The following is a 26,455-nucleotide window of genomic DNA, read 5'->3' as shown; positions in this document are numbered from 1 at the left end:
TTTTTGCATATGAAAATGAAAAATTCATTTTAAAATAGCCTTGGTTTGTGGTTCAAAATACAGAGACGCATAACCCTGATACTTAATTTATTTGTAGCTTCAAAAACATAGTTATAAAACATATTGTTAGGTCATGGTCATTGTAAAAATGGACTAGTGCCATAATATTTTTGAATACTGTGAAAATAAAATTATACCTGGTTACTATCGCTGAACACATGTTCACGTTACCGAGAAAACATTCCGCTAAAGCATAATAGTGTATGTTCTGCCTTAATGGCCTATTAATACACACGACTTGATTGGTGCTAACCACACCCTCACAAATGCAACATTAATAAAATATTACCAACAATAAAGCAACGCCGATTGCCTGGGCACTTTGATGTCTCACCACCTCCATGGAGACTAATTTAGTGCTAAAAGATAACAATGACGAGTTTGGTCTAAATAAATGATAATACACCGGTAGATCCTGTGAATGTCGTGCGTTTCATTTAAAAAGGGTTATCCATCACAATTAAAGGAGATAATTGATCTTTGCTGATATACATAAGTCTTTTCAATAAGTGAACTGGGTTGATAAGTGGCTTATTAATAATTGGACCAATCATGAAAACGATAATTAGAATTAACATGACCGCCCGATACCATTAAGCTAATAAAGTACCCTGCCCGTGGGATATAACGTAGTTTTGTCTTAAAGTTTGTTGTAAATGTCCATAAATCAATTTGACAGGCGCACCCATTACATCGCTATTCACACGATGTTAGTTCTACGCGTGGTATATAAATGTTTCAATCGCCATTTCAAGCAGAAAAGACACCCACGGTTGGAAATAAGTTCATTGGCGCATGTTCTGATCATAAGATGCATCTCGAGCCGTCATATAACATGTGATTGGGTCCTTAAGTATGTTTTATTCGTGCTCCACACTTAAGACATGGCTCGATTCAACATCAGTTTGCTAATTGATTGCAAAGAGCGAATGAATTAGCGCAGCAACAGCGCGCTATAAAAAGGGTCGCATCAGTTGATACATGTAGCTGTTGATGGAAAACAAAGAACAGGCAAACAGGCAGAAACTATTCATTAATGAGGGAAGGGCACATGCAACCGTACCTATGCGTTGACAAGTCTGCGATTGATTGGGTCCTTAAGTGTATTTTATCAAACTTTACCCCGGAATTCGAACGGTCTTGTTGTCCACGTTGCCAAGAATGACCTTTTAAGACCGGACATGCTTCACAATTAAAACCAGGCACGACTCAAGAGCAATTTGCCAATTGATTGCAAAGGGCAGCGCAGCAATAGCGCGTTATATAAAGGGTCGCATCAGTTGATACATGTAACAGTTAATGGTAAAACAAGAAGAAGAGACAAACAGACAGAAAAACGTTGCTCAAACTATTCATCAAAGTGGGAATGGCACATGCCACCGTACCTATACGTTGACAAGTCGTCGATTGCTCGTGGATAATTCTAAATGTAAACGCCAAACCAAGAGCCTCATAGGAACTGCAAGAGAATACTTTGGTAGTAATATGACTGTCCTTTGTTTTTGCTAATCGTATTTTCCACAGTACCTGTAAAGGAGTATCATATTATCCAAAGTTAAAATTTCGTCGTGCACACGACGTTCATTTTTGAAAGTCCACCGGAAACTCAAGGTCGTCAATCAGGATATTCATATTGATGTTCTTATTCGTTATACTCAAACAAACTTAAAATACTGTATTAATAGTATTCACAGAGACACAGTGTTAGGGGATGAAGAGCATCGAAGTCCCCAAGGTGTAACCCTAAATCACTGAAAAACATTTACTGCTTCCATCTCATGCCTGTGCACGGTAAATAAAAAGAAGAAATTTGTGAGGTTCCACAAAAAAATCAAATAATTATATATAGTACAAGTTACCCAAGTGTGTTTTAAGCCAGCATGGCGTGGATGGTGAACTTGTTGTTTTTGATTATGGCCACTACAGATATTAATTTTGCCCTGATTGGTGCCATAGACGGCCAGAAACAACATAGCAATGTAAGGAACAGACGCGCAGAAGACAGGGACAGACGAGCTAGGAACGCGTCCTTTCAGAATACTAGTACTCTTGACGACTTGACTTCTGTCACTCCATGCCAAGTTACGGAGAAGTCCATGCACACGCAGGGTAATGTAACAGCCAATACCACAGAAGACCCCACCAGCTTAAAAACCGACCCTTCCCCACAGCCAAACGAGCAAGGAGATGGTTCCACGAATTTCAGTTATATCGATGCTGCTAAAACAGCTACAAGTGAGGCATCTATTGCAGGTGCGTCCGGAGTTCATGACGGAAATTTCAGTGCCACTGATCCTTTCGAAACTGCAACCCAGTCACCGGAGGATATGGAATCATATCAATATTACGCCAATTACGGAGACTATGATCCCTTCTGGCCGCCATATGGACAGCCCTTACCAATTCCTGGATTATCCCCAACTTTAGCACCACAAGGAGAGATGGACGACTTTTGTGCATCTAACACGAACATCACCGAGACGTTAATGCAAAATACCTCTGCAATTATGACTTGTGAAAACGCATTTTCGTCCTGGAAGTACACTTGTTCCGGTGCTTGTGGAATGATTGTCCGTGAAAGCAAGCAGGACAGCGTTAGTTTTAGCGGTTATGTTACAATGGCTTGCTCTTGCAACGAGCTTTGTCAAATATATGGAGATTGTTGTTTTGATTTTCCCTACGTATGCAAAAGAGATGCATCGGAAAGTCAGACAAAGGTTGACGGTGTTCCAAGCAAACCGTTCTGTTGGAGTGACAATAGTGTCATTGGCGTTCGAGTTTTAGGGGAGCAGTGCGCCGATAACTGGAGAGGCAGTGAATACGAGGAGGGCTGTCTCAGTACGCAAAGCGAGGCAGCCTACATCACCCCCGTCACCGATCTGTCCACAGGTCTACACTTTAAAAACGTGTTCTGCGCCATCTGCAATGACGTAACGAACTACACGTTCTGGTCTCGCGACTACGATTGCACAGATGCCGTCACGAGACTGGACTTGTCAGATCCTGATTTGTTCTCCGCCTGCCGCCTGACGATCAATCCGCCTAATAACACAGTAGTGCACGCGTGTGACACAAGGGTAGAGATATCCACATGCCCAGAAACATGCAATAGCACTTATATGGCAGACATATGCAGGAAATTCAGCAACCCTGTCCGCTTTTGGGGCGCCACTTACAAGAATCAGTTTTGCGCCATATGTAACAACGTCCCAGTTGCAGAAATAGAATGCTTTGATCTCCATGTTCCATTGTCTGGAGAAGGTGCACCAACGGGCTCAATACCCCATCTGAGTAGTTTTTCTTTCTCGGTGCTCATGGACTTTAATCCCTCTACGGGCCTCAGCGTTGGCCTCTCACGGAGGGACGTCGCAAGCGAGGTTGAAACGCTGTCGTGCAAAGAGGGGACTGTTAGCTTCGGTGACTGTCGGCCGATTTCGTGCCTCCCAGATTACGAGCTGGTAAATGGAGCTTGTCGTTATCAGTGGGATATCTATCTAGTAGATTTCGACCTTACGTGGAATATTACATCAGAATGGGCTAAGATGGACTGGTCCTTCACTGAAGGTGTACTTTTGGACTGGGCAGCAAATCTAGGGAATGCGTATCTGTCAACCTTGTATCTTAGCACTGTTCTTAATGACATTCATTTCGAACCTCTGGCGGCTAACGTCAACTGCTCACTGAGCCTGAAGCTTCGTGTGAGACGGAAACGACCGGATATCACCGAGACTGTGAAGACGGCCGTCCAAGATATTCAGTCAGGTACTCTCCTAGAGTACGACGGCGCCACCTTTCCCTTTATTTTAGCGAAAGTGAACACCAACATACTAAAGGTAACTTAATTTCATTTACACGCTTTCAGGCCTATTTGCCCTGGCAAAATAAGGTTATTATATTATACTGTTGATGGCTGTAGGTTCGTGTTTCACAGGTTTGCCGTTGTTGCCGTTGTTGTAAGCGAGGCACCCAGAAAAACTCGTAATTTCTTAAGAATTCATAAACTCATTAATTCATTTTGTTACGTTATGGATATATCACGAATTTTAAAGTTTGACGATCGTTTGAGAGGTAATAATTATTGTAGTATTTGACTCCCTAGTCAACTCATCACGCCATCTTGGATCAACATGTAAACTGCATGAGCCAGATCCTTCATCAGTGAGTGTCTGAATTGTTTTCAATTATTTTAATACTCGTGATTATGTGAAAAAAGGAGTTGAAGGCTTTGTTCGTACTTTGGTTGGATCAACGCTCAGCTAGGTTAATTGACCTCCGCTTTCGGCAGCGGAAAGTATCCCAGCTTCGGGTTGATACCTAGCTTAATGGTGATCTCAGCCAGAGTTAATAATAATATTAACAATAATAATAATAATAATGATCTTTTATCATCCATAAGGTTTACTCTCCCGAGGGCCTTACCTTGGAAAACAAGAAAGAAGTACCGGTAGGACCTATTTTCGATGGTCTTCCCCCTATTTCGGAGAAAACAGATGGCGATCCTTTACCGAATGATGGTCCTTTTCCGTTGAATGACCTTTCGTCTGTATTTTCGAAAGTAGATTGCCAACGCGTGAGGTTATGGAACAGAGATTATAAACGGACTGCAAATGACACGATTAAGTTAAGTTCATTTGATAGAATTTTACAGTCAAATGAATATAAAGACATTAATGGCACAATAATGATCTGTGCAGATCTGCTGAAAAACATTACCGCTCTGTATGGTCATCAGCAAAATGACAGCGCCATGAATACATTAACGCCACCTATGACACTGAATGCATCTGGCACCATGGGACTTGTCACCATCGTCTGCTTGAGTGTTTCGATAATCTGCCTTTCGACACGGATCATTCTTCAGCCCTGTATCAAGAAGTACGCCACTTTTCCAGCACGTTTACAGCTTTGTCTGTGTTTGGCGTTATTAATTTCAAAACTTATTTTCCTCTTTGCCCCCTTTGCTGTGACGTCAGAAGGCGTTTGTAAAGTTATGGCCATCCTGTTACACTGGACTATACTCGTCTCCTTTTTCTGGATGAATGTATTGGCCATCGACATGTGCCGTACCTTAAGTTTCACGGCCGCTATGAAGTTTAACACTGCCGGTGCCAAGAGGCGTCTCTTCATCCTGTATTGCATATATGCTCTTCTTGTTCCCGTGGCGATAGTAACCATCGCCATAGTGATCGACCATGTTGAAATGAATCCAGCATTCCAGCCAGGCTATGGGATAGGATTGTGTTGGATATCGCGTAAATACCCACTCATCATCTTCCTCGTGTCGCCGGTCGGGATCATCATCGTCTCCAATCTTGGTCTTTTCATCCACTGTGCGAGGCTGTTGCGTAAAGCGGTTGAGAGGACAGCTAAGCTGAAAAACACCAGCCAAGAGCACCCGATTGGCATATACGTCAAACTGTTTGTCCTTCTGGGCTCCAACTGGACATTCGGATTTTTGGCGTCCCTGCTCAACACAGAGGCTCTGTGGTATGTCTTTATTGTCCTGGCGACGCTTGACGGTGTCTTCGTCTTTGGGTCCTTGGTCTGTAATCGAGCAGTATATGAAGAAATCGTCTCTAAGATGAAGAAGAGACAGGCGGGTGAGCATACTGTGACAAATACCAGCACAAGGCAGGGCACCATGTTGACTGACATGGGGAAAATCAATGAGACATTTGTCAGTGCTTAAGCGGATGGCAAGCACAGATTCCAGAATATAGGAAAATCCGTCAAAATCGCACAATGAAAATCGCAAAGTAAGAATATGGGGTTATCTTAGCTCAATATATTTAAAGTGTCGATTACAACCAAGTTAAATTTGTAGTTCACGTGGATGAACTAATCAACAGATAGACGATGGGTCAGTGAGAGGATGTGACATATTAAATTAAATTCTTAGATTTGCAAGTCATGATGGCATTGACTTTGAAAGTCTTTCCATATTTGAAAGTTTTCTTGTTGTCTGTTTCTAGGTAATTATAATTGTCTTTACTGTAACGCAACGTGAGTCTCCACATGTATTAACTGTGAATGTTGTTTGTGTGTTAAAGTCAACTTTTGTCCTTGTTGAAACTTTTTTTTAGATTTTTGGGTTGTCTCTTGCTATCTGTTATCATTTTCTCACTCACTAGGTAGTTTTTCAATTTGTCACTTGTCATCAGGAGAGGAGTTTGGTCTCTACCACATGAAAAATGTTTGTTACATCTGGATCATGAGCGTTGACAAAGGGGATGGCATTTTTCCTATCCTTTGTTCTCAATGTGTATAAAATTTGAATGCTTTTACATAATAAAGACACTTTTAGACTTGAGACTGAAGATGTGAGGATGTTCTGTTATGCTTCTTTGTGCACGTAAAGTGAAAGACTGGGTCGGATCTGGAGTCATGTCGGAGCCCATAGATTAGTTAATTCGTTAATGGAAATTGATACACTGAAATTCAGTACAATTATTTATTAAGTGCAAGTCATTTTGGACGGTTCACAACAACACTGCAAAATGGTATAGCAGTTTATTCTATCATATATGCAGTATATGGTCTACTGCAATGAAATTTACTGGCAGCATATTCACGTGAAGCAGATGGCCACGGGCAAAACACAGAACTGATGTATGAAAACGGTCCGCATGTCTCCTAGCCTGTGCATGCAAATTAAATGTCATAAATTAGATTCATAACGTGGGAAAAGTCGCGTTGAGCTCATTTATGCTACCAGCGTATGTTGTATTTCAACCAATTTAGTACTGATTTGTGGATAAGAATAGCCGTTGTTTGTACTGCAGTATGTAGTATGTAGTATACTATTGTGAGTCCCTAAATTAACAACGGAACCAGGAGAAGACGGTTGTTTCTGTATGTTATTACGTGCAGGTAGGACTTAACTTGAATCGAGAGAAGAGTGCCATTTACCGTTCATTTGTGACGGAGTGAACAAAATTGATGTGCGACTGTCATATACGGAGTACATCTCATAATACATAGGACTGAAGCTGATAGACTTTGAAAAAACGGTTGCCATCACTCACTTGTGCTGTAGGGATAAACCTAAAAGTTTGTTTGCAGCCTAATGCTGATCGAATTCGTGAGGCAACAGGCGTGGGACGTTGGCTTTGAGTCTACTGCCAGTCAGAAAATTTACAACAATTTACAACAAATACATGAAAATTTGCAACAATTTTAGTGGATGACATTTAAATATAAACATCACATACAGGATCTGTGAGAGGTTATTTATATAAACAAATACAATAAATCCATTATTTATTCTGAAAGGAAGGACAAACTAATTAAACGGATGCGTATTGTATTAATAACAAGATCGCAATGAGAAACGCCCGAAAAAAGTTCAAATTATTCTTCATTTGTATAGCTGCGGTGCAGGTAGGTGTGGCATTCTACATCTACTTCCCGACACGATGGACGGGCGATACGAAACCCCAAACAGCTGCACGCTCATCCATGCGGGATCAGCTAATAGGCGTAAAACTTAGTGCTGGGCCTGACAAACCAGACATTAGGTTAGATACAGCTCTGCCCATGCCACGTCCACCAGGCAATGGCGACAACGGGCACACAAAGAGTGATAAGATAATTCTGTTGTGGAATTCGTTTTGGGACATGCCAGGCTGGGGCATTGGTTTAGGAGGTGAACCGTTCCAGAGACTTCGTTGTCCGGTAAAAAACTGTCAAATTTCCCAGGACAGAAGCCGACTGAATGAATCAGACGCCATTTTGTTTCATATTCATCAGCTGAAAGCAGACGATCGACCTCGTTTTCGATTTCCCCACCAGAGGTGGGTATTTTGGATGCTTGAAAGCCCTGGATGGTCTCATAATTACCAGTATCAAAAATGGAACGGACTTTTCAATTGGACCATGACGTACCGTTTAGATTCAGACGTGCGTCTTTACTATGGTCGTTACTGGGAACGCCCATTCGTCCTTCAGAGAGATCTTAATGAAGTGGTTAAGTCAAAAAGCCGCTTGATTGCCTGGATATCCAGTAATTGCCAGACTCACAGCAGACGATTTGAATACGTCACTGAACTTGAAAAATACATCCCCATAGACAAATATGGACGCTGCGGGAACATGACTTGTAAAAAAGAATGGGATAAAGAAGATCAAGCGTGTCTCAAGATGGTTGGCCGAAAGTACAAGTTTTATCTGAGTTTCGAAAACGCTTTCTGTAAAGATTATGTCACGGAAAAGTACTTCAAGATAATTCCGTTAGACACCGTGCCCGTGGTGAGGGGTGCTGCCGATTACTCTAAATTTGGCCCACCTCAGTCCTATGTAAATGCAGCCGATTTCCGTTCGCCTAAAGAACTGGCGCGATTTTTAATAGACCTGGATAAAAATGACACCAAGTATATACAATATCTGGAGACCAAAAATAAATTTGATGGTACTGGATATTTCGGGGTTAAATGGCTGCCATCTTGGTGTGAATTATGCGCAAAACTAAACAATAAAAATGAACCGAGGAAGACATATGAGAGGATCGATAAATGGTGGAGCCAGTCTGATTGCACCTCTAAGAATGACATTAGTAACGGTGAATGAGATTCAACGAGAGAAAAAGAGACCCGTTTTTTTTTTTTTTTTTTTTTTTTTTTTATTTTCGTAACTAACGTTATAACCGGTATTTGATGTTTTTGGGAGGGAAGAAACATTTTCTCACATGTATTTATGTATCTGAGAGAAAAATGAAGATGTCAAGGACAAATATATGTTTTATCACTTGAAACATACGCACGATCCTTTTCACTTATTAAATGTTGATACGATAAAACTTTTGGTAAACGGTAGGCCGTTTTCTCTTGGTGAAGTAACGAAATAGCTATGGTAATTTTTTTACATCTGGGTTAATAATAAACGTGCTGCTTTGAGGCCGTAAATTTGGGACTTGGGTTTTTTCTTTTACTACAGCTATATAGAATCTGATGGCCAATCTTTCTTGGGCACTTTGGCTTTACGAACTATAACACTACATACAGTGATAGAACCTTGATATTTGATTTAATGGGTCTTTTTTAGGCGATTTCATTTTAAGTGATAACATTAAAAGGTGCACTGTACTGGTACAGTTACCTGTACCTGTATTAGCCGGTATGTTAGCTACCGGTATTCCATAAACTAAATCCATATAAAAGACTAAGCCCCTGAGGGGAATGTGCGCATTAATGTTTTTATTTTTCAGTTGCATCTGTACGTTTTTATATCTTCATACCTTATAATGTTTCCGCAGGCTATTCGGCATAACTTATATCATTTAACGATGCCCTGGGTACATATATACATTACATTTAAATAGAAACTGCAACTGATGAAGGGAGTACAACAAATGGTGTCTGGTTAAATTTCAAATATGTATTAAAATAGCATCAGGGACGAATTCAGGATTATTTGAAGGGGGGGGGGGGGGTCCGGGCCCTTCAGCAGGCCCCGAAGTTTTTTGGTATTTTAGAGGGCGAAAGGTGCCATTTGGTACGTTTTAGAACTATGATTCAGCTGGTCCAAATTCTAATTTCAAGAGGGGACCAGAAATCGAAGGGGGGTCAGGACCCCCTCTAAATCCGCCACTGAGCATCACATATATACAGTACTATTAATGCAGAGAGTGAATAAAGCAATGGATGATTTCAGTTCAAACACGGCTTAAAACAACCATGACTCTAGCAGATAAAGTCTCTTTTTAAATGATAAAATTACGTTTCAAGCCCCCTTTGTGAAGCTCTCACATGCGGAAAGGGAACTTGGGGTTTACTCCCTATCACAAGCTCTCCACTACCGGTACAAATGCAGTTTGCTTCCTGGCCCTTGTTTCAAAAAAAAAAAAATAAATACTAAGTCAGCTTCCCTGACTAAGTACTTGGTTACCAACGTTACATGGTCAAATGCACATATCTTACCCTATCAGGAACAGCGCTACAGCACTCTCATGGAAATCTTAGACGACTAAGCCAGGAAACTAAAGTTTTTTTCGTGAAAACGGGGCCTGCTGTTTAGTAAATTGTCGAGTGTGGGACTCTGCATGCATACAGTAGATGGCTGTCTCTGAGCGCATTTAGAACAGATAATCCGCGGACTAAATGATCGACTAAATATGGCAGACTCCACATAAAATTTTCAATATATTCAAACTTATCACCCTTTTTTTTCATAAGTCATGTGCTTTTCAATTGTAATACCTAAAATTTCTTAAACCCCAACTGTGTGATTGACTTTTCTTGCTTTTTGCTCATTCATCATATATCCTTAAAGGATCGATTTTTTACTGTAAATGGTAAAACCAAACCGTCTCAAAGAATCCAAATTCAAACTTTCAAATTTGTTACCCTCTGCAACCGATCATATTATGCGACCAGCACTTTGGTCCGCAACCCTGGAAAATCTATTTTATGATATCGCAATTTCGTGATAACCCTGTAGATTTCCAGTGTTTCATGTGATCAGGCACAAGCTCTGGGATTTGTGGGATTTCAGAGAAGAAATCAGAGAACTTTCACGAAGGCAGATTTTTCTGTTTATCTAATTCTTCTTTCCACTTTGGTAGACATTTCTTCACCATGTTCCAGTAATTATCCTGTAAAGTAAATAAATGAATAAATCGTTTTGCTTATCTTAATAAATATAAACATAAAGACAGACAGATGGAAAAAAATTAATTCTGAAGTGATCAAAGTTTGAAGACTATTTTAATGTTTTAGTTATGGATTTGAATTTTTCAAGTCTTTCTTAACTGCATTACTTAGCTATTTTATTATTATCATTATTATCATTTGATTATCTATTTTTCACTATCACTATTATTATTATTATTATTATTATTATTATTATTATTATTATTATTAATAGAACCTAAGTATGTAGGTACTGACACGAACACAAACAGAATTACAAAGTAAATAAATGACAGTTCTACTAGTATTTTTCCTAAAAGGGACTTTTCTTAATAAAACCTTTACCTTCAAATTTTCAAACTCAGAATCCTCTTTTCTGGCTCTTCTCCTCTCTTTCTGCATTCCCCTCATACAGTTATGTATCTCCTACAGCAAACAAGCTTTCAGTGATCAAGTTATTACTTGGAAATCTTAGGATGCTTCCTTTACAACTATATAAAATATGACAAATAAAAAATTAAAAGTTTTAAATCACTGGGTTCATGTACTATTACTATACCTCTCTCAATCTTTGGTTTCTTTCCATGGCTCTGTTATAACTGGAGACAAACTCAGATGCACGTTTCTGTCGGCTGTCATAATAAGCCTCCGTTCCATTCAATAGAGCTTGTCGTTGAGCCAGGCTTAAAAATAAAATAGTCAGTTACTGGTTCTTTTAAATCTTTATTTTTACAATGAGCATATATTGTGGACGTTTTCTGGTGATACAAATGAATTTTTTGAAGATTTTGAATAAGGACGTCCTCATTCAAACGTACACATGCATGTTACAAATACAGTGCGCCAGTACTTGTAACTTGGCCCAGACATGTAAGTTGCACCCAAGAAACTGTTAAAAATTGTAACGGGTGTTGCTTCCGTAGTGTTGCTAATTGGTCGAATGTCAAAAAATGCTTCAACGAAACAAACAAACAGTAGTGCTAACTCTAAAGGCATTGTACAATGTACCGGTATAGCTTCCAAATGTACACGTACTGAGTACTAACTGCCTGTAACTCGCTATTTTACATCTTAAAAGATATCAACCTACATTTGCTCATGCTTCATATTCAGCCGCAATTCTTTCTTCACATATGTCCCTTCCGTATCATATCCTTTCACATTCATCTCTCTAACTATCCGGCAGCTAGAATCAGTTCAAAATTCAAAATAACATACAGGTAGACAACTGCCCAAGCTGTCAAAATTGTTTACCCTGGTTGCATTTGCAACCGAGACCGGATGTTACTATTCCCTCCTCAAAACAGAGAAGAATCTCACGTTGTTGATCACGCTGCCTGCACGATTTACCATAGGTAAGAATGAAACGTTTATGTTCTGATTGTGAATGATATCATGTGCTCTTTTGGTCAGATCTACTCCTTTGTGAGCCAAATTCTCGGTCTATACATTTGAAGAGACCTAGATTTTTAAAATGAAAAACTTGGCGGTGGGGTCAATCGGTTCATTGTTTGTTTGTGCTCCGAGGAGGGCACTCGTGTTTTGAATGGAAACTTACAGTACGTGCACAGACAGTAAGCCGAGGCTGTCGGTTCACTAAAACAGATGGGAATGATTGTGTGAAGCAAAACAAAATTGAGATTTTTATGTATAAAAGGACCAATAGTGTAATTACTATTTTGATATATTGTAGTTGCATTCTACTGTAAACTATATATACAGTGTAAAACTTACTTGTAACTAGTACTTGTACAGTATGTGTTGGTGATATGAATTTTTATTAGCTTTTTGTAGAGTGCTTAATCTGCATCCTGTATATGCAAATCTAGTCTGTAACTACAATTGAATCTACACGTTTTATGAACAGTACAGGCCACAGTATCTATCAATAAGTATAATACTCCAGGGCTTACTTTAGGACTGGTAAACTATACACCACTTTGGCCATTTTTGACACCTTTTTTATTTCACAAACAATCAACTCTTCCTTATGGATCGAGTGATCTGACTATAATGTACATAACCCGTGTGTCCATTCCAGAATGACCGAAGCTGTCCTTGTCATAGGAGGAGGGGGTCGAGAGCATGCCTTGGCTTGGAAGCTTGCCCAGTCCCCACAAGTTCGACATGTCTTTGTCAGTCCTGGTAATGCTGGAACTGAGAGAGGGGTCAGCAACATCAGTAATGTCTGTAAGTAAAACTAGCTAGGCTCTGTCAGCTAGCAACATCAGTAATATCTGTAAGTTCTGTCAGTGTAAACACACTACCTTTTCCTTTGTAAGCAATCTCACAATCTGAGAATTTAATGTATCAAAATAATTTTTAATGAAAATATTAACATTTGTATGATTAAATGGTAGCTGGGGCTGCAAATTTTAGTTTGCTATATACTAGACTTCTTTTTATGATTTTTTTACAAGATTTCTGTTATTTTGTTTAGTGATCAACTTGAAGAAATTTGATGCTGTGGTCTCGTGGTGTAAGCAGCACAGTGTGGCTTTGGTCTGTGTGGGTCCTGAGGACCCCCTGGCTGCCGGGATCTCAGATGTCCTCACAGCTGCAGGTGAATTTCTCTGTTTCCACTCATCTCTTTCCAATCCTCTTAGACTGCATATCCATAACCTTGTTGTACTAGCAGGATCAATCTATCTCAGCGGGGATTCTCGCTAAGGCGCAGTCAATGTAATCAGCTTAATTGTCTGGCAAAGCAATGTGAACAACATCATGAAACTCAAAGCTTTCAAAACTTTACTTAAGTTCTTTAAGTTACAAGGGGGTGTACCAGACATTTAAGCCTCTCAAACTGAGTGCAGGTTAGCAAATATGAGAAGTTGGATCAATCCAGCTAATACAATAAGGTTATGGGAACGGGCCCTTACTCTCCTTCTCCTTCTCCTCCTCCTCTTTCTCCTCCTCTTCCTCCTCCTCCTCTACCTCACTCTATCCACTCTTTTTCCATCTTTCCTCTCGTTATGTTCTCCTCCTTTTTCCTCCTCCTCTTCCTTGTCGCCTCTCTCTTCCCTTTCCTCCTCTCTCCTCCTCTTTCTCTCTTTCCTTTTCCCTCTCATTCTGTTTCTCCTCCTTTTTCCACGTCCTCCTCCTCCACTTTTTCTGCCTAACCTTCCTCTCCCTCCTTTAACTCCTCTTCCTCACCCTGTATTTCTTGTAGCTTCTTATGGCTTTTACTGAGTCAAGTTTACAGTATGCTGAATCTTAATATTAGAAAAACCTTTTTTTTTTCATTTTAAACTAAAATGTATTTCCAGGTATCAAATGCTTTGGTCCCAGTGCCAAGGCTGCCCAGATAGAGGCAAGTAAAGCGTTTTCCAAAGCTTTCATGGACAGACACAATATTCCTACTGCAAGGTGGAAAAGCTTCACAAATGCACAAGAAGCATGTGACCATATCAAGAGGTAAAAAGATACATGCTAGGCTAGTATTAGCATAATAAATTGTAACCTAGTGCCAAACGAAGACTTATTTTACCTGAAAAAAATTGACATTGAACAGCCTACAATATTTTGTCCTCGGTGAAGAATTTTTGTCTCCATATAACTGTTTGTTATGCAGCTTTTGTTCCTACCAATTGGTTTTGAGGGAGTTACTATATGGTTGATTTTCTTCTTCCAGCGCCCCCTATCCAGCCCTGGTGGTGAAAGCCAGTGGGTTAGCTGCCGGGAAGGGAGTCATAGTGGCCAGTAACCAGCAGGAGGCGTGTGAGGCAGTGGATATCATACTGAAAGTAAGTTATGTCCATCACAGTTGATGTACTTTTGACTTTGTGACTTGGACTGCATTCAGATTCATGCATCGCACCAGCGGGGTCAGTCCAACTCTGCAAAGTGCAATGCTCCTCAAGCAGCAAGAGGGTAATTAACTAGCGTGTGCTGATTAAGCTGATTCCACTGATTGCACTTTAACAAGAATTCCCCACAGAGTAGGATCGATCCAGTTAGTGTGATGTGTGAATCTGAATGCACCCTTATAGACTGTTTCAATGTTTCTGAATTTGGGTCGAATCTGCTCCATGCTGGCAGGCAAGAACATCTGGTTCTAGACTGAATCGGGGTCAAAAGTTATGCCAGGCATATTTTCATTTACTGTAAACCACACTGAGATTTAGTGGAGTGTGGTACCTTACTTTACTTTTATATCAGTTTTGAAATTGATGTCCATTTGACAGTATTGCTGCCTTGTTTCACTCTAGGATAAAACGTATGGCAGTGCTGGTGATGAAGTGGTAATTGAAGAGTTATTAGAGGGTGAGGAAGTATCAGTAAGTATTATCATTGTAAAGTGTTATACTGTCTGTTCAACCAATTTGAAAAAAAAAAATACATAGGACATTTTTTCTTTTTACTGTTGGAGCTTCAGTGTAATTTTTACAAGAATATGGTAGATATTAAGGTAAATGAAAAGTTATATAGAAAGCCAATGGAGATTGTAAAATTAAAAATAGCAGCAGCAGATGGGTAGAAAATGTGTAAAACACAACAAAAGATGGGCTCTTCTTCATCATATATATAAAATAGCCATTGAAACTGTGCAGAGTATGTGAAATGATTAAAGGGAATCGTTCATCCAAAAATATCAATTATTTCTCAGAGAGTTGAACCGGTAGTAGTAACTGCTCTTTCACTATTTCCTCTGCTTCAGTGCAAATAATGAACTTCTTGTGTTGGATGCATCAGCCATCTCCTCTAACACAATCAAAGGTGAACTTAACCTTTCAGCTTTAGTGGAGCAGGAGCTGGAGTCTTGCATATTTCTTGTTAATCTTAACCAGTGTCTCTGTAATTATCTTATTTCTGTTCTCTTTCTCCCAGTGTCTTTGCTTCACAGATGGCAGCACCATCTCCTGCATGCCCCCTGCCCAGGACCACAAGAGATTGCTGGACGGAGATTTGGGACCCAATACTGGGGGAATGGGAGCTTACTGTCCTTGTCCTCAGGTAGGAAAATAACACCAGGAAGGAAAGAGTAGAGCTGGATTAGTTTCATCAATGTAGGATGGTGCTGTCCTATGGATTGCACTGTTCATTGGTGGATCCAGGATTTTGCTATGTGCTATAAACTTCCATAACATTTGAAAAATTGTTTACCAGTGTTACGCAAATAGGCTTTTAAAATATTCTTAGAAAAATTTATTTGTTAAACAACATTTTTATTGGATACCAGCTACTTGTAATATTTTTAAATATCTGGATATTATAATGTATGTACACAGGTTTCACAAGCTTCTCTGGAACTAATAGAGAAACAGGTGCTTCAGAAGACAGTGGATGGCATGAGAGCTGAAGAAATTCCATATGTTGGTAAGTACAAAGTGTACAAAGTCAGAAGCCAGAGCAGATGTGCATGCTTCAGAATTCAGCTTTTGCTGGAAAGCAATTAAATTTTGCTCCAAACTTCCAAGCTAAAATACCTGTCAATTTCCAAAATGGACATAATTTAATAATTAATTTCTTTTAATTTTCAATAATTATGATATTTTAGTTTAAACTTCATAGTTTAACATATTTTATTTCTGTTTATAAACGTAAGTGACAACTTGTAGATGCACTTCATTGGTTGTTCATATGTAAATATTGTTTACCAGGCTCCATGTTCCTAAGACCTTTGCAATTGGATTATACAGATTTCAGTCTTATATACTTTAGAACAAATTGTTTTGCCAAGAGAAAGCCACCATGCTTGCCTGCGTTGACAGGTTTAACTGGAGATGTTTGTATTTCATTATTTTGAATATCCATAACTCTTTTTGTGTTTCAAGGTGTCCTATATGCTGGCCTTATGCTTACAAGTAATGGACCAAAAGTACTGGAGTTCAATTGTAGATTTGGTGATCCAGAAACACAGGTCATTTTTTTATTTCATCATATAAACTTGTAATATACTCTTCATTTTCATATCTATTAGATATGTTCATAACTGTGGGATAGAGGAACTGTATACCTGATATCTTTTCTTTCAAGTGCATCTTAAATTTGGATTTTGATAATCAAAATATCTTAATTGTTGTCATGTACTCACATAATTTGATTTTATTAATTAGGTTTTGATGATCTAGCTAAGACGGAACTGTTTGATTATGCCATATATTTCTATATTTTATATGAGTACAGTGAAGCAGTAATTGATTTTCTTTCATCACATTCCATATTATATTTTGTAGGTCCTCATCCCGCTCATTAAAACAGACCTCTTTGCCACCATGCTTGCCTGCGTTGACGGGAAGTTGCCAGATGCCATCCCAGAATTCCGCACAGACAGAGCTGCAGTGGGGGTTGTAGTTGTCAGCGGTGGATATCCAAATTCTTATAAAAAAGGGATGGAAATTTCAGGTACTGATATACAATGATATGTGAAGAGTGTAAAACAGGTGTAAATTAGGGCTGGAACTTTATTAATGTATTTTCTTGGAAAACTGGCTTCACATTTGACATACCATTATATATATATATACCTTCTGTTATTTTGAATTTCATTTTATCAGATTTTTTAGATCTGAAATGAGATATATGAACCCAATTTTTGTGAGAATACAACATATGAACATTATTTCATATAGGCTATCTGTGGACACAGGAGATGTTGAAGTCTCACAAGAAATGTCTACTCAGTTTGATACTTTTTGCTTAATTTTGTTAAGTATAAACAGTTATTATGTTATTCAGTGATTTCAGGTATGATTTTTGTCACATTTAGGACTTGACAAATTGTCCAAAGATCCAGAAACTACAGTATTCCATGCTGGGACAGCCATGAAAGAGGGAAAAATAGTCACAAGTGGTGGGCGTGTCCTGGCTGTGGTTGCCATAGATACAAACATCCAATCAGCAGCCAGCAAAGCCCAGCAGGGAGCAGACATTATTCAGTATGATGGAGCATTTTACAGAAGGGATATTGCCCATAGAGCCATAGCATGGTGAGTGTGAACTATTTTGACAGAAAAGGGAGGCTGAAAGTCACTTTTTGAAAGTGTGATGTAGGTTTTTTCAGTAATTCCTGCAATTTGATAGTATCAAAAGGAACAATGTGTTTGGGTGGTGGTGGGAGGGGCATTAGCGAGAACTTTAACTGGTAAATCCCTGGTAAATGGATTTTGTTAGGCCATCCAATTGCATGTTTTTGTTACAGCAACTTTTGGACCCAGAAGTGTTCTTCACATTTTGTTCATTAATTTGGTTTCTTCAAAGATAGGTCATAGGTTTAGAACAAAAATGGCTATTATAATTTGCAGTACATTTGTAGGTCAAGGAAAGTTCAAGAGTTAAAATACAAATATGGCTATGTACATTAATTGTATTTTTTTTAGGCCAAAGAAAGTCTGGGGCTTAAGTACAAAGATGTCTCTATTGATTTGTTGTTTCTAGGTCAAGAAAGGGTCGGGGGTTAAAGTACAAAGATGCTGGAGTTGACATAGCTGCTGGAGACAACTTGGTGAATCTCATAAAACCTGCAGCAGCCGCGACTGCGCGACATGGGTGTACAGCTGAGCTGGGGCAGTTTGGGGGCCTGTTTGACTGTAAAGCTGCTGGGTATAAGGATCCTCTGCTGATTTCTGGCACAGACGGAGTGGGGACTAAACTGAAGGTGATTGTGGTATTACTGTGTTCATTTTCTTTATATTGTTTTTCCTGTTGTTTAGGAATTGTGTATATGTACACACACACACGCACACACACACACACACACACACACACACACACACACACAGAGTCAGCATAGTTATATGAATTCTAAACTTAGACTAGACAGTGACTGTAAGAAATCTAAAGATAATTGAATATAGCTATTTTTATGTATATTTTTAAGTTTAGATTTTTAGATTTGCTTTTTGGACATACTAACAAGTTACGTTGACCTCAGAGCTAGTCAGGTACAACAATAAAGTACAAATTCTTGAAAAAAAGGAACAAGCAATCAAAGTTTAAGACCAGAAAATGAAAATTGATTTTAATTGCAGTTTTTCAGTTTAAATTCCATTTTAATATCTAAACAATTAAAATAGATTGCCCAAGCCTGTAACAAGCATGATTCGATAGGCATAGATTTGGTGGCCATGTGTGTCAACGACGTACTTGCGCATGGGGCAGAACCCCTCTACTTCCTGGATTATTTCGCCTGTGGAAAACTCAATCTTGGTGTGGCCGAGAAGGTGATCAAGGGTATCGCCCATGGATGTCGGCTGGCAGGATGTGCATTACTAGGTACGCACTTTATTCCATTTGTTTTAAATTGTTTGATTCATCTTTTGTTCAGTAACATGTAAGTATTCGTCCATTAAAATTTTTATAACTGGTCAGGTGGCTTGGTTCAACCAGAATCTGGGATGAATTATTGATTACAAAGACACAAGAAGAATTAATTGATGATGTGTGTATCCTGAGCAGTGGCCCTAGATTTCCAAGATGACGGAGTGAGTTGACTAGGAGATTATCTTGCTAGAATTAAGTCTTGATATTTGCCTTCAGGAGGAGAGACAGCAGAAATGCCAGGCATGTATGACCCTGGCTGCTACGACTTGGCTGGTTTCACCGTGGGTGCTCTGGAAAGACACCAGTACCTGCCTCGTAGTAAAGACATCAAGAATGGTGATATGGTCATCGGCCTGTCGTCCAGTGGTCTCCATAGCAACGGCTTTAGTCTGGTCAGAAAGCTGGTGGAGCAGCAAGGGATTGCGTACTCCGATCCTTCTCCATTTATGGAGGGAAAGACACTGGGTATCTTCTTTTTCTTATTATTATTATTACAATTAAAGATGCATTAGAGTGAGAGGACTTGTCATCTAGTGTCATGACAAAAAAATCCTACCAAAGTTTTGATTATTTTATTAAAATTTTGTATCAGGGTGTTTGAAATGTTTGCATAACATGTTGTATGTATGAGACCATGTCCAATGTTGCCATAATTGCAATTGTTATCTTTACAGGAAAACTTCCAAGTTTGTTTCAGAAATTTATCTCATGGCTTTATGCTCAGGAGCAATAGATAGTAACTGCATAATGTTTTATTCTTAATTTCTTTTGTTACCATATGTAACAATGTATATATTTTTTAATATTTGTATATCATCATCATCATCATCATTATTATTTACAGGAGAATCTCTGTTGGTTCCCACAAGAATTTACTCCAAGACCGTCCTGCCTTCACTGAGGTCAGGGAAAGTGAAGGCGTTTGCTCACATAACTGGTGGTGGTCTGATAGAGAACATTCCAAGAGTTCTACCCAGTAAAAAAGGAGTTCAGCTGTGTGCTGGGAATTGGGACCTCCCGCCTGTGTTCAGCTGGATATATAAGCAGGTACTAAGCAATAACAGTTGAAATGAAGATGAAAATGTGAATGACGCAATTATAAGATGAAAAGTCTGATTAAGAAGTTTTTTCATTGGCCCCTCCACAAAGATGCCAGCAAGTCTGTAGCCAGGTGTGTTGGGGGTGGAGATGTTAAACAAAATGCCCCTAATGCCAGGAAAAGATCTGCTCTGGGTAAAATTTGAAATTCCTCGCTACCAGCCTGGCCAGTAAATTTGAAAGCTCACAATATCTTTCCTCTTTGGCTTTGTCAATTATGAATCTTCCTGGGTGGACACATTTAGTCAGTGTGTGGGCAGTAATCATTAAACAGGGATACTATTTCTATACACATTTGTTGCCCGTAAGCTACAAGTAACTCAGTTTTGTTTATTTATGACATTATGATTTTGATTGTCACATTTAATATAATCCTGTAACCATGTAAACATTTATTTATAATTTAGTATCTTGTTGAATACAGGGTAATGTAGAATCTTTGGAGATGGTGACCACATTTAACTGTGGCATTGGGGCTGTCTTGATCGTCTCCCCCACAGATGCAGATGCCATCTTGAATGAACTGTTGTCTGCCGGACAAAAAGCATGGAAGATTGGCTCAGTTGTGCCGTGCTTTGGTAAGAAAAAAAGTGAAGCAATTTAAAACAGATGCGCTTGTGTAAATTTGATTAAAAAATAATTTAAATAATATTTTGTTTGCTGAAAAAGTCATGGTATATAATATACAATTTGCAAGAAAAAGTAAATCATTCAATTCTTTAAAAAATCATAGTTGAAAATAGACTCACAGTTTAAAACCCTTTTTGCATTAATTGACTGCCTCCCTCAAAAGGGATTTTCGATCATCTACATATTGTCTTCTTTTAAGACTGTCCCAGAGTACTAATTAGCCAGCTAGAGCACTCCTTAAACAAAGTCTGGAACCCTCCAACAACAGGAGAACATGTTAATGGAGCAGTTAGGAATAGGAAGAAAGTTGGTGTGTTGATATCTGGGTCAGGTAAGTGTCTTATCATTTTAATATAGCAGAGTGTGTTAGGTGAGACAGGGGATGTGACATTGATTGCTGCCTTTGAAAAATAGATGAGAGTGTGAAAAGGTGACAGCTAGTGTTAACTGGCTTTTGCACAGTTTTTTGTATGGTTTTGTAAATTTAAGTTTGTGTGAGTTCAAGATTGTAGAGAGAGAGAGAGAATTTAATGGAGGTGGTTTTAAGATGAAGTAATTATTGTTCAATTTCATACTGAAGCTTTGTAGTGTTTGAAATGGAGGTCACTTCACTTTAGCCATTTTACAAGGCCTTCTTCAGTTGAATATGGTGAAGATGGTTTCACTCTTTCACTGATGTCATGTGGTGACAATTTGTGTGGCATTAATTATATTTCCATCTTTATCTTTAATCCTAGTTTAGAACAAGTGGATGAATCAAAAATTTCATTTGGATATGACGGTGGTACTGTTGGTACCAGTGTCTGTTGGCTTTTTCATCCACACAAAATAATGGCAGATCATATTACTTGGACTCCCTTAGTATGAAATAACAGAGTGAGGTCTGTTCACTGTTGTGCCCACTCTTTTTGGTTCAGGCACAAACCTCCAAGCTCTGATTGACCACACCCAAAACCCAGCAGTGGACAGTGCAGCAGAGATTGTAGTGGTCATCTCAAACAAGGCAGGGGTCAAAGGATTGGAGAGGGCGAGGAAGGCAGGCATTCAAACACAGGTGATGACTGTCTCTCTCTCTCTCTCATATACAACACAAGAATAACACCTGTCCTTCACAGCATTGTCTTATAATAAATAGATTTTCACTTGAATAGTCTAAGATTTTTAATTGTTGTATTTTGTTTTCAGGTCATTAACCACAAAGATTTTCCATCTCGTCTTGAGTTTGACTTGGCAGTGTCGGCCATATTAGAAGATTTTGGTGTGGAGTACGTCTGCTTAGCTGGGTTCATGAGAATACTCACTGGTACAGATGTGGCCTGTCTTGATGGCAGTGCTCTCTTTTTTGTTTATTATATAATAAGACAATTTTAACAGTATTGATAATCTTTTTGTTTTTTTTTTTTTTACCTACGAGATTAGATTTTGCTTTCTTGTGACCTTTGAATAATGCATGCTAAAAACTTACCATGGACCACTCAACTTAATTTTAAGAAGCAAATATTTCTTTGCGCTAGTATCTTTTATTACATTTTGAGTTAATTTGTGGAATACCTGTATTTGTTTATTTGATTTTCTTTTAATTTTGAGCAATAACTATACTTTTTCATCCTAATGGGGTAACTATAGAAAAATTTACTGACCCAGATTTTCTTTCTCTCCATCAGGTGATTTTGTAAGAAAGTGGGAGGGCAGACTGTTGAACATTCATCCTTCCCTCCTTCCATCCTTTAAAGGTGCACATGCACACAAACTCGTGCTGGAGCAGGGGGTGCGTGTGTCAGGGTGCACAGTTCATTTTGTTGCGGTACGTCCAACATGCAAAGAAAATTATTTTACAAGGCTGTGTTTTCCAAGTTGGAAAAAAATCAAAGTTGTAAAATAACAAGAAGGCTTTAGGAGGCCCAAAAAATTTAACACTTTTTCAACTTTCTTTCACTAAAGACTATTTTCTACTTAACTATCTGGTGTGTGTTTGTGTGTGTTTTATGTCTTTTATAGTAACATAAGCAGTAATATCGATATTCAGTTATGAAATGAACCAATGATATGAGCATTAGCACTGGTATTAAATTTACAGGAGGAGGTTGATTCGGGCGCCATCTTGGTTCAAGAAGTAGTCCCAGTGGAAATTGGAGACACAGAAGAAACACTGGCAGACAGGGTGAAGACTGTGGAACATAAAGCTTTCCCTAAGGCATTGGAACTGTTGGCCTCTGGGAAAGCAAAGTTGGGAGAGAATAATAAAGTTATATGGAGTGTTTAATTTTTTGCTTTTTTACGTTTTTTTTATATTAGTATGTTTTCACTTGTTTCATTATTTTTATTTTAACTTTTTTCTATTATTATTATTATTATTATAATTATTATATTTTTATTTTTGGCTTTGTGATATTATTGCAGATAAACGATAAGCAATGCAAGAGTTTTTTTTTAATGAACCCATGTATCGTTATGAATTCAAGGAAAGTATTGAAAACGACTCGGTGAGACTAAGTCGGGTTTTAATGAGCACCGGGTGGAGGACACGAGGAAGAGAGAGAAGGTGAAACTTAAAATTTTTAGCAATAAGTGAATGTACTCGAGAAACAATTATCACTTTTTTTAGGAGAAACACGGTTGAAGACGTGTTTATTGAAGTTTTTTTTTATAATTTTGCTACACTTAATTGAATGTTTATAAAATGACTTACAAAACTAGAAGGTTCTCACAAATCTCGCAGAATCTCACATTCCAATTTATGGACACACTATTTTTACACTTATCGACATGAGAAATAACTATGCACTGCTTAATTAAAAGTGCATGAAACGTTTAAAGATAACGTAGGTTTTTTTTTTTAATATTTGGAATCTCACATTCTGGACACGAGTCTCTATTGCCACTTTGCAAGTTTTTCACAAAATACGTACTTTGAATCTCAATAAAGTATTTGATACTAATGTAATATGTCTTTGTGTTGGAATTTTTATTGATATCTCAGGGCATATTTTTTTTTATTTATTTTATTTTATTTTTTTTTTTTATTTTATTTTTTCTTTTTTGTAGACTGGGGTGGATTAGATTTGAACAATATCGCACTATGTATACTCATGCATACTAAAACATTGATTACTGAGAAAAAAACTCGGTTGAAACGATTGATTATTTTGGGTGATTTTGTTATTATTAAGGCAGGCTGTTAAAAAAGACATGATAATCGTTATATCTTGAAAAAATTGACAGATCCGAAAATAGAATTTACATTCAACAATTTTGAGGTTTGCTGAATGTGTCCGTATAAAAGTGTGCAAGGGTTCGGCTGATCAGTGTAAACTTCTGTGTGTAATGTTTATCTATGTCTATCTATCACGGAAAAGGGTGATCCACCTGATGAAATAAAGCACGACACATCGTAATCGTGACAACATATTTTAAGAAAGGTGACGCTGACTCTAGAGCACAAACATTAAAGAGTAAAAAGTACGTGAAGTTTCCAGCAAACATAAATCGTTATTATAACGTTACCATAACGTTTATATAACCAAAGTACCTGGTGCGGTAGTTTCATTGTGAACAATCCCTATAATTCCTTTCTTCCGTGCGGAATGCAGGGTACGTGGACATGCAGGCGTTTGTGAGCACTCATCTGTGAAATGAATTCACCCGAGGTGAACGGCGACTTAGCCTGTCAGAGATCTTCACTCACTGATGGTTATACTAACTTATGATACCCTAACATGCTATAGCTAATAATTGCTCATAAACGGGTATGACAACCTCGACTTTTTTAACGCAATGTTTCACATTCTGATTATATAACAGGTCCGTAGCCAGAAAACGGGGGGGGGGGGGGGGGGGGGGGGTCGGGGAGTTCAAAAGAACCCCCCTTTTGCCGGGAAGAAGTCCTCTCTGGGTAAAGTTCTATCTACGTACATGGAGGTTTGTTGGTAAAGGTCCACTTTTTCAGAAAAAGAATCACCCTTTTGAAATTGCTGGCTACGGGGCTGTATAACATATTTTAAAGGTAACCACCTTTTGGTTATTACTCCTTGCTTCCTGGCAAGCATGTAACCACTTTAGTACACGCCACATCAGATTCATTAACTTAAGCTGGGATATTTTTTCTAATGTTACTCGCGTGCCACAGTGAAGTGTAACGGGGTTTTAAATGGTACTTACTTAGAAAATGGCATATCATTTTGCAGAAAGTGACTTGACAGGTGTGGCTTGAAAGGTATAATTTTCATGCTAATGGAGAAAAAGAATAATGTACAGTATTGTCTCTTTAATGGCCACTCACTAATAGAGTTATGTATATTATCAGAATTTCAAAATTTTAGAAGCTGTCACAGCAAATTTACGTTTATGGTCGCATCTAAATAAAGCTTATGCACATCAGAGTAGCGAACTAAATAAAAAACCTACCACTCAATTTTTCCATTATATACGGGTACATCGTACCTCCATTGGTTTGCCTTCATTTTATTTACAGTCACGTTGGGTTGGTAAACAGAAGGTTTAGAATGGAAAAACCTCAGTAATGTAATTTATTTACGGAAAATTTATACACGGTTTTTTGTTATCACAAAAGTTCTACAAGGTGGTGCGAACAAATTTAAGGGAGCTAGACCGATGACAGGCACTTCGACGGACGGTCTTTGCTGATTCGTCCGTGGCACAATATCCCAAATTTGATGACCAGGACACAGATTGTAGGCTTTCCATAACTTTCTTCCGTCACGCCATCAGTCCTTTATTATTTACTGACAAAACTGATAAAACATCGAGTACGACAGATGGTCACCATTTCCACAAATGAGAAGGAATAGTCGCGTGGGAATTATCGTAAAGATTTTGCAGTTCGACTAAAATGCACCGGTAATGACAAATGCAATGTTTATAGCTTGGCAGTGACATAGAGGTTCACGTTCTTGATACCTTGCTCTCACGAACGAAGGCAACTCTCATGGAAAGGATATAGCACATATAAAATGTTAATGTAGTTTTTAACAGAAGCGCTAGCTTATACCTACTTGCGCACACGTTTTCATATATTCACAGAGCTAATATGGGTTCAGTTGACACGCATGAATATTTTAGAGAAAAAATCGAGGAGCGGTGGCACAGCTGTTAGATGCATGAATACAACGACTTGAAATCAGTTTCAGATAGGACTGTAGGCTAATTCGCCGAGAAAAAAAACAAGGATATAGCGCTATAGGCCTACATTGTACCAAAACGGAATTATAGGCGACAACAGAAGTTAGCCGAAGCGGTAGTGGTAGATACGATAAGTGTATCTGTTATCGAAGACTGGTGAACTGAAGAAATAACATTAATGAAACTTGTTACTTCGGATAGAAAAATGAAGGATTAAGATGTTGGGATAAGTTCAGAGATCAGAGAACACCCATCAAAAAATCTGCTGGTACTGTGCGGGCATTGGGCATTGCTCGCTGGACACTTCTGTACGGACTAAAGGCCGCGATGTTTTGAGCGGAAAAATTAACAAAACAGAATAAACTTTTGTTGGAGATCCCACCGACCATCTATAAAGCCCTGTAGATATACGAAGATTTTATCAGCTTCCGACAAGAAAAAAGAATGGGGATCTCTGTCCGCCAGAGGACGCTGTTCAAGACAGTCTGCGTGGTCGTCAACTACTGGGTCGTTTCCATCACTATGGTCTTCCTCAATAAACATTTAGTCGGGAGAGGGGACTCGGAATATGACTTCTCCATTTTTGTCGCCTGGGTCCAAAACATTGGATGCACCGCGTTTGTTATGATAGTCACGCACGC

At 38.7% G+C, this 26,455-nt stretch overlaps 4 protein-coding genes across 5 annotated transcripts; 3 read left to right on the top strand and 1 right to left on the bottom strand.

The window, feature by feature from the left end:
* The first annotated feature begins 1,940 nt into the window (after window positions 1–1,940).
* On the top strand, window positions 1,941–7,117 carry LOC147759850 (uncharacterized). Its single transcript, XM_086995578.1, has 2 exons — window positions 1,941–3,893; window positions 4,457–7,117. The coding sequence occupies exons 1-2, from the start codon at window positions 1,941–1,943 to the stop codon at window positions 5,747–5,749; spliced, it is 3,246 nt and encodes a 1,081-aa protein (XP_086851704.1). The 3' UTR covers window positions 5,750–7,117.
* A 266-nt stretch (window positions 7,118–7,383) lies between these two features.
* LOC106161211 (lewis-type alpha-(1,3)-fucosyltransferase-like) lies at window positions 7,384–8,625 on the top strand. Its single transcript, XM_013538092.2, has one exon. The coding sequence runs from the start codon at window positions 7,384–7,386 to the stop codon at window positions 8,623–8,625; it is 1,242 nt and encodes a 413-aa protein (XP_013393546.2).
* A 611-nt stretch (window positions 8,626–9,236) lies between these two features.
* LOC106161236 (uncharacterized) lies at window positions 9,237–12,006 on the bottom strand. Its single transcript, XM_013538136.2, has 4 exons — window positions 11,776–12,006; window positions 11,245–11,368; window positions 11,031–11,111; window positions 9,237–10,648 (listed from the first exon to the last, which is right to left on the bottom strand). The coding sequence occupies exons 1-4, from the start codon at window positions 11,850–11,852 to the stop codon at window positions 10,568–10,570; spliced, it is 363 nt and encodes a 120-aa protein (XP_013393590.2). The 5' UTR covers window positions 11,853–12,006; the 3' UTR covers window positions 9,237–10,567.
* On the top strand, window positions 11,975–23,619 carry LOC106161237 (trifunctional purine biosynthetic protein adenosine-3). 2 transcript variants are annotated; one of them, XM_013538137.2, is made up of 21 exons: window positions 11,975–12,040; window positions 12,727–12,875; window positions 13,126–13,248; window positions 13,952–14,099; window positions 14,317–14,428; window positions 14,894–14,962; window positions 15,513–15,638; window positions 15,914–16,001; window positions 16,460–16,545; window positions 16,862–17,030; window positions 17,395–17,614; window positions 18,063–18,282; window positions 18,701–18,899; window positions 19,164–19,412; window positions 19,792–19,994; window positions 20,470–20,623; window positions 20,875–21,006; window positions 21,593–21,729; window positions 21,861–21,978; window positions 22,340–22,479; window positions 22,753–23,619. In XM_013538137.2, exons 2-21 carry the CDS (start codon window positions 12,728–12,730, stop codon window positions 22,936–22,938), a joined length of 3,027 nt encoding a protein of 1,008 aa, XP_013393591.2. In that variant the 5' UTR covers window positions 11,975–12,040; window position 12,727; the 3' UTR covers window positions 22,939–23,619. The 2 variants fall into 2 exon arrangements, with proteins under 2 accessions (XP_013393591.2, XP_086851932.1); XM_086995806.1 differs by lacking the exon at window positions 11,975–12,040 and adding an exon at window positions 12,183–12,352.
* The last annotated feature ends 2,836 nt before the right edge of the window (window positions 23,620–26,455 follow it).

This window comes from Lingula anatina, chromosome 9, assembly GCF_051362555.1.
Source record: "Lingula anatina isolate TDL-2025a chromosome 9, LinAna3.0, whole genome shotgun sequence".
Lineage (NCBI taxonomy): Eukaryota > Metazoa > Brachiopoda > Lingulata > Lingulida > Lingulidae > Lingula > Lingula anatina.
The sequence above is the reverse complement of the archived record's forward strand: the minus strand, read 5'-3'. Positions and strand labels throughout refer to the sequence as shown.

Excerpts from the sequence above, each read along its gene's own strand:
- LOC147759850 (XM_086995578.1), top strand. The coding sequence starts at position 1,941 with ATGGCGTGGATGGTGAACTTGTTGTTTTTGATTATGGCCACTACAGAT. Across the intron at positions 3,894-4,456 it reads TGAACACCAACATACTAAAG|GTTTACTCTCCCGAGGGCCT; the intron begins GTAACTTAATTT and ends ATCATCCATAAG.
- LOC106161236 (XM_013538136.2), bottom strand. The coding sequence starts at position 11,852 with ATGAATGTGAAAGGATATGATACGGAAGGGACATATGTGAAGAAAGAA. Across the intron at positions 11,112-11,244 it reads GAAACCAAAGATTGAGAGAG|GAGATACATAACTGTATGAG; the intron begins GTATAGTAATAG and ends TGTTTGCTGTAG. Across the intron at positions 10,649-11,030 it reads CTGAGTTTGAAAATTTGAAG|GATAATTACTGGAACATGGT; the intron begins GTAAAGGTTTTA and ends TTTACTTTACAG.
- LOC106161237 (XM_013538137.2), top strand. The coding sequence starts at position 12,728 with ATGACCGAAGCTGTCCTTGTCATAGGAGGAGGGGGTCGAGAGCATGCC. Across the intron at positions 16,546-16,861 it reads TTGGTGATCCAGAAACACAG|GTCCTCATCCCGCTCATTAA; the intron begins GTCATTTTTTTA and ends TATATTTTGTAG. Across the intron at positions 17,615-18,062 it reads GCCCATAGAGCCATAGCATG|GTCAAGAAAGGGTCGGGGGT; the intron begins GTGAGTGTGAAC and ends TGTTGTTTCTAG.
- LOC106161211 (XM_013538092.2), top strand. The coding sequence starts at position 7,384 with ATGAGAAACGCCCGAAAAAAGTTCAAATTATTCTTCATTTGTATAGCT.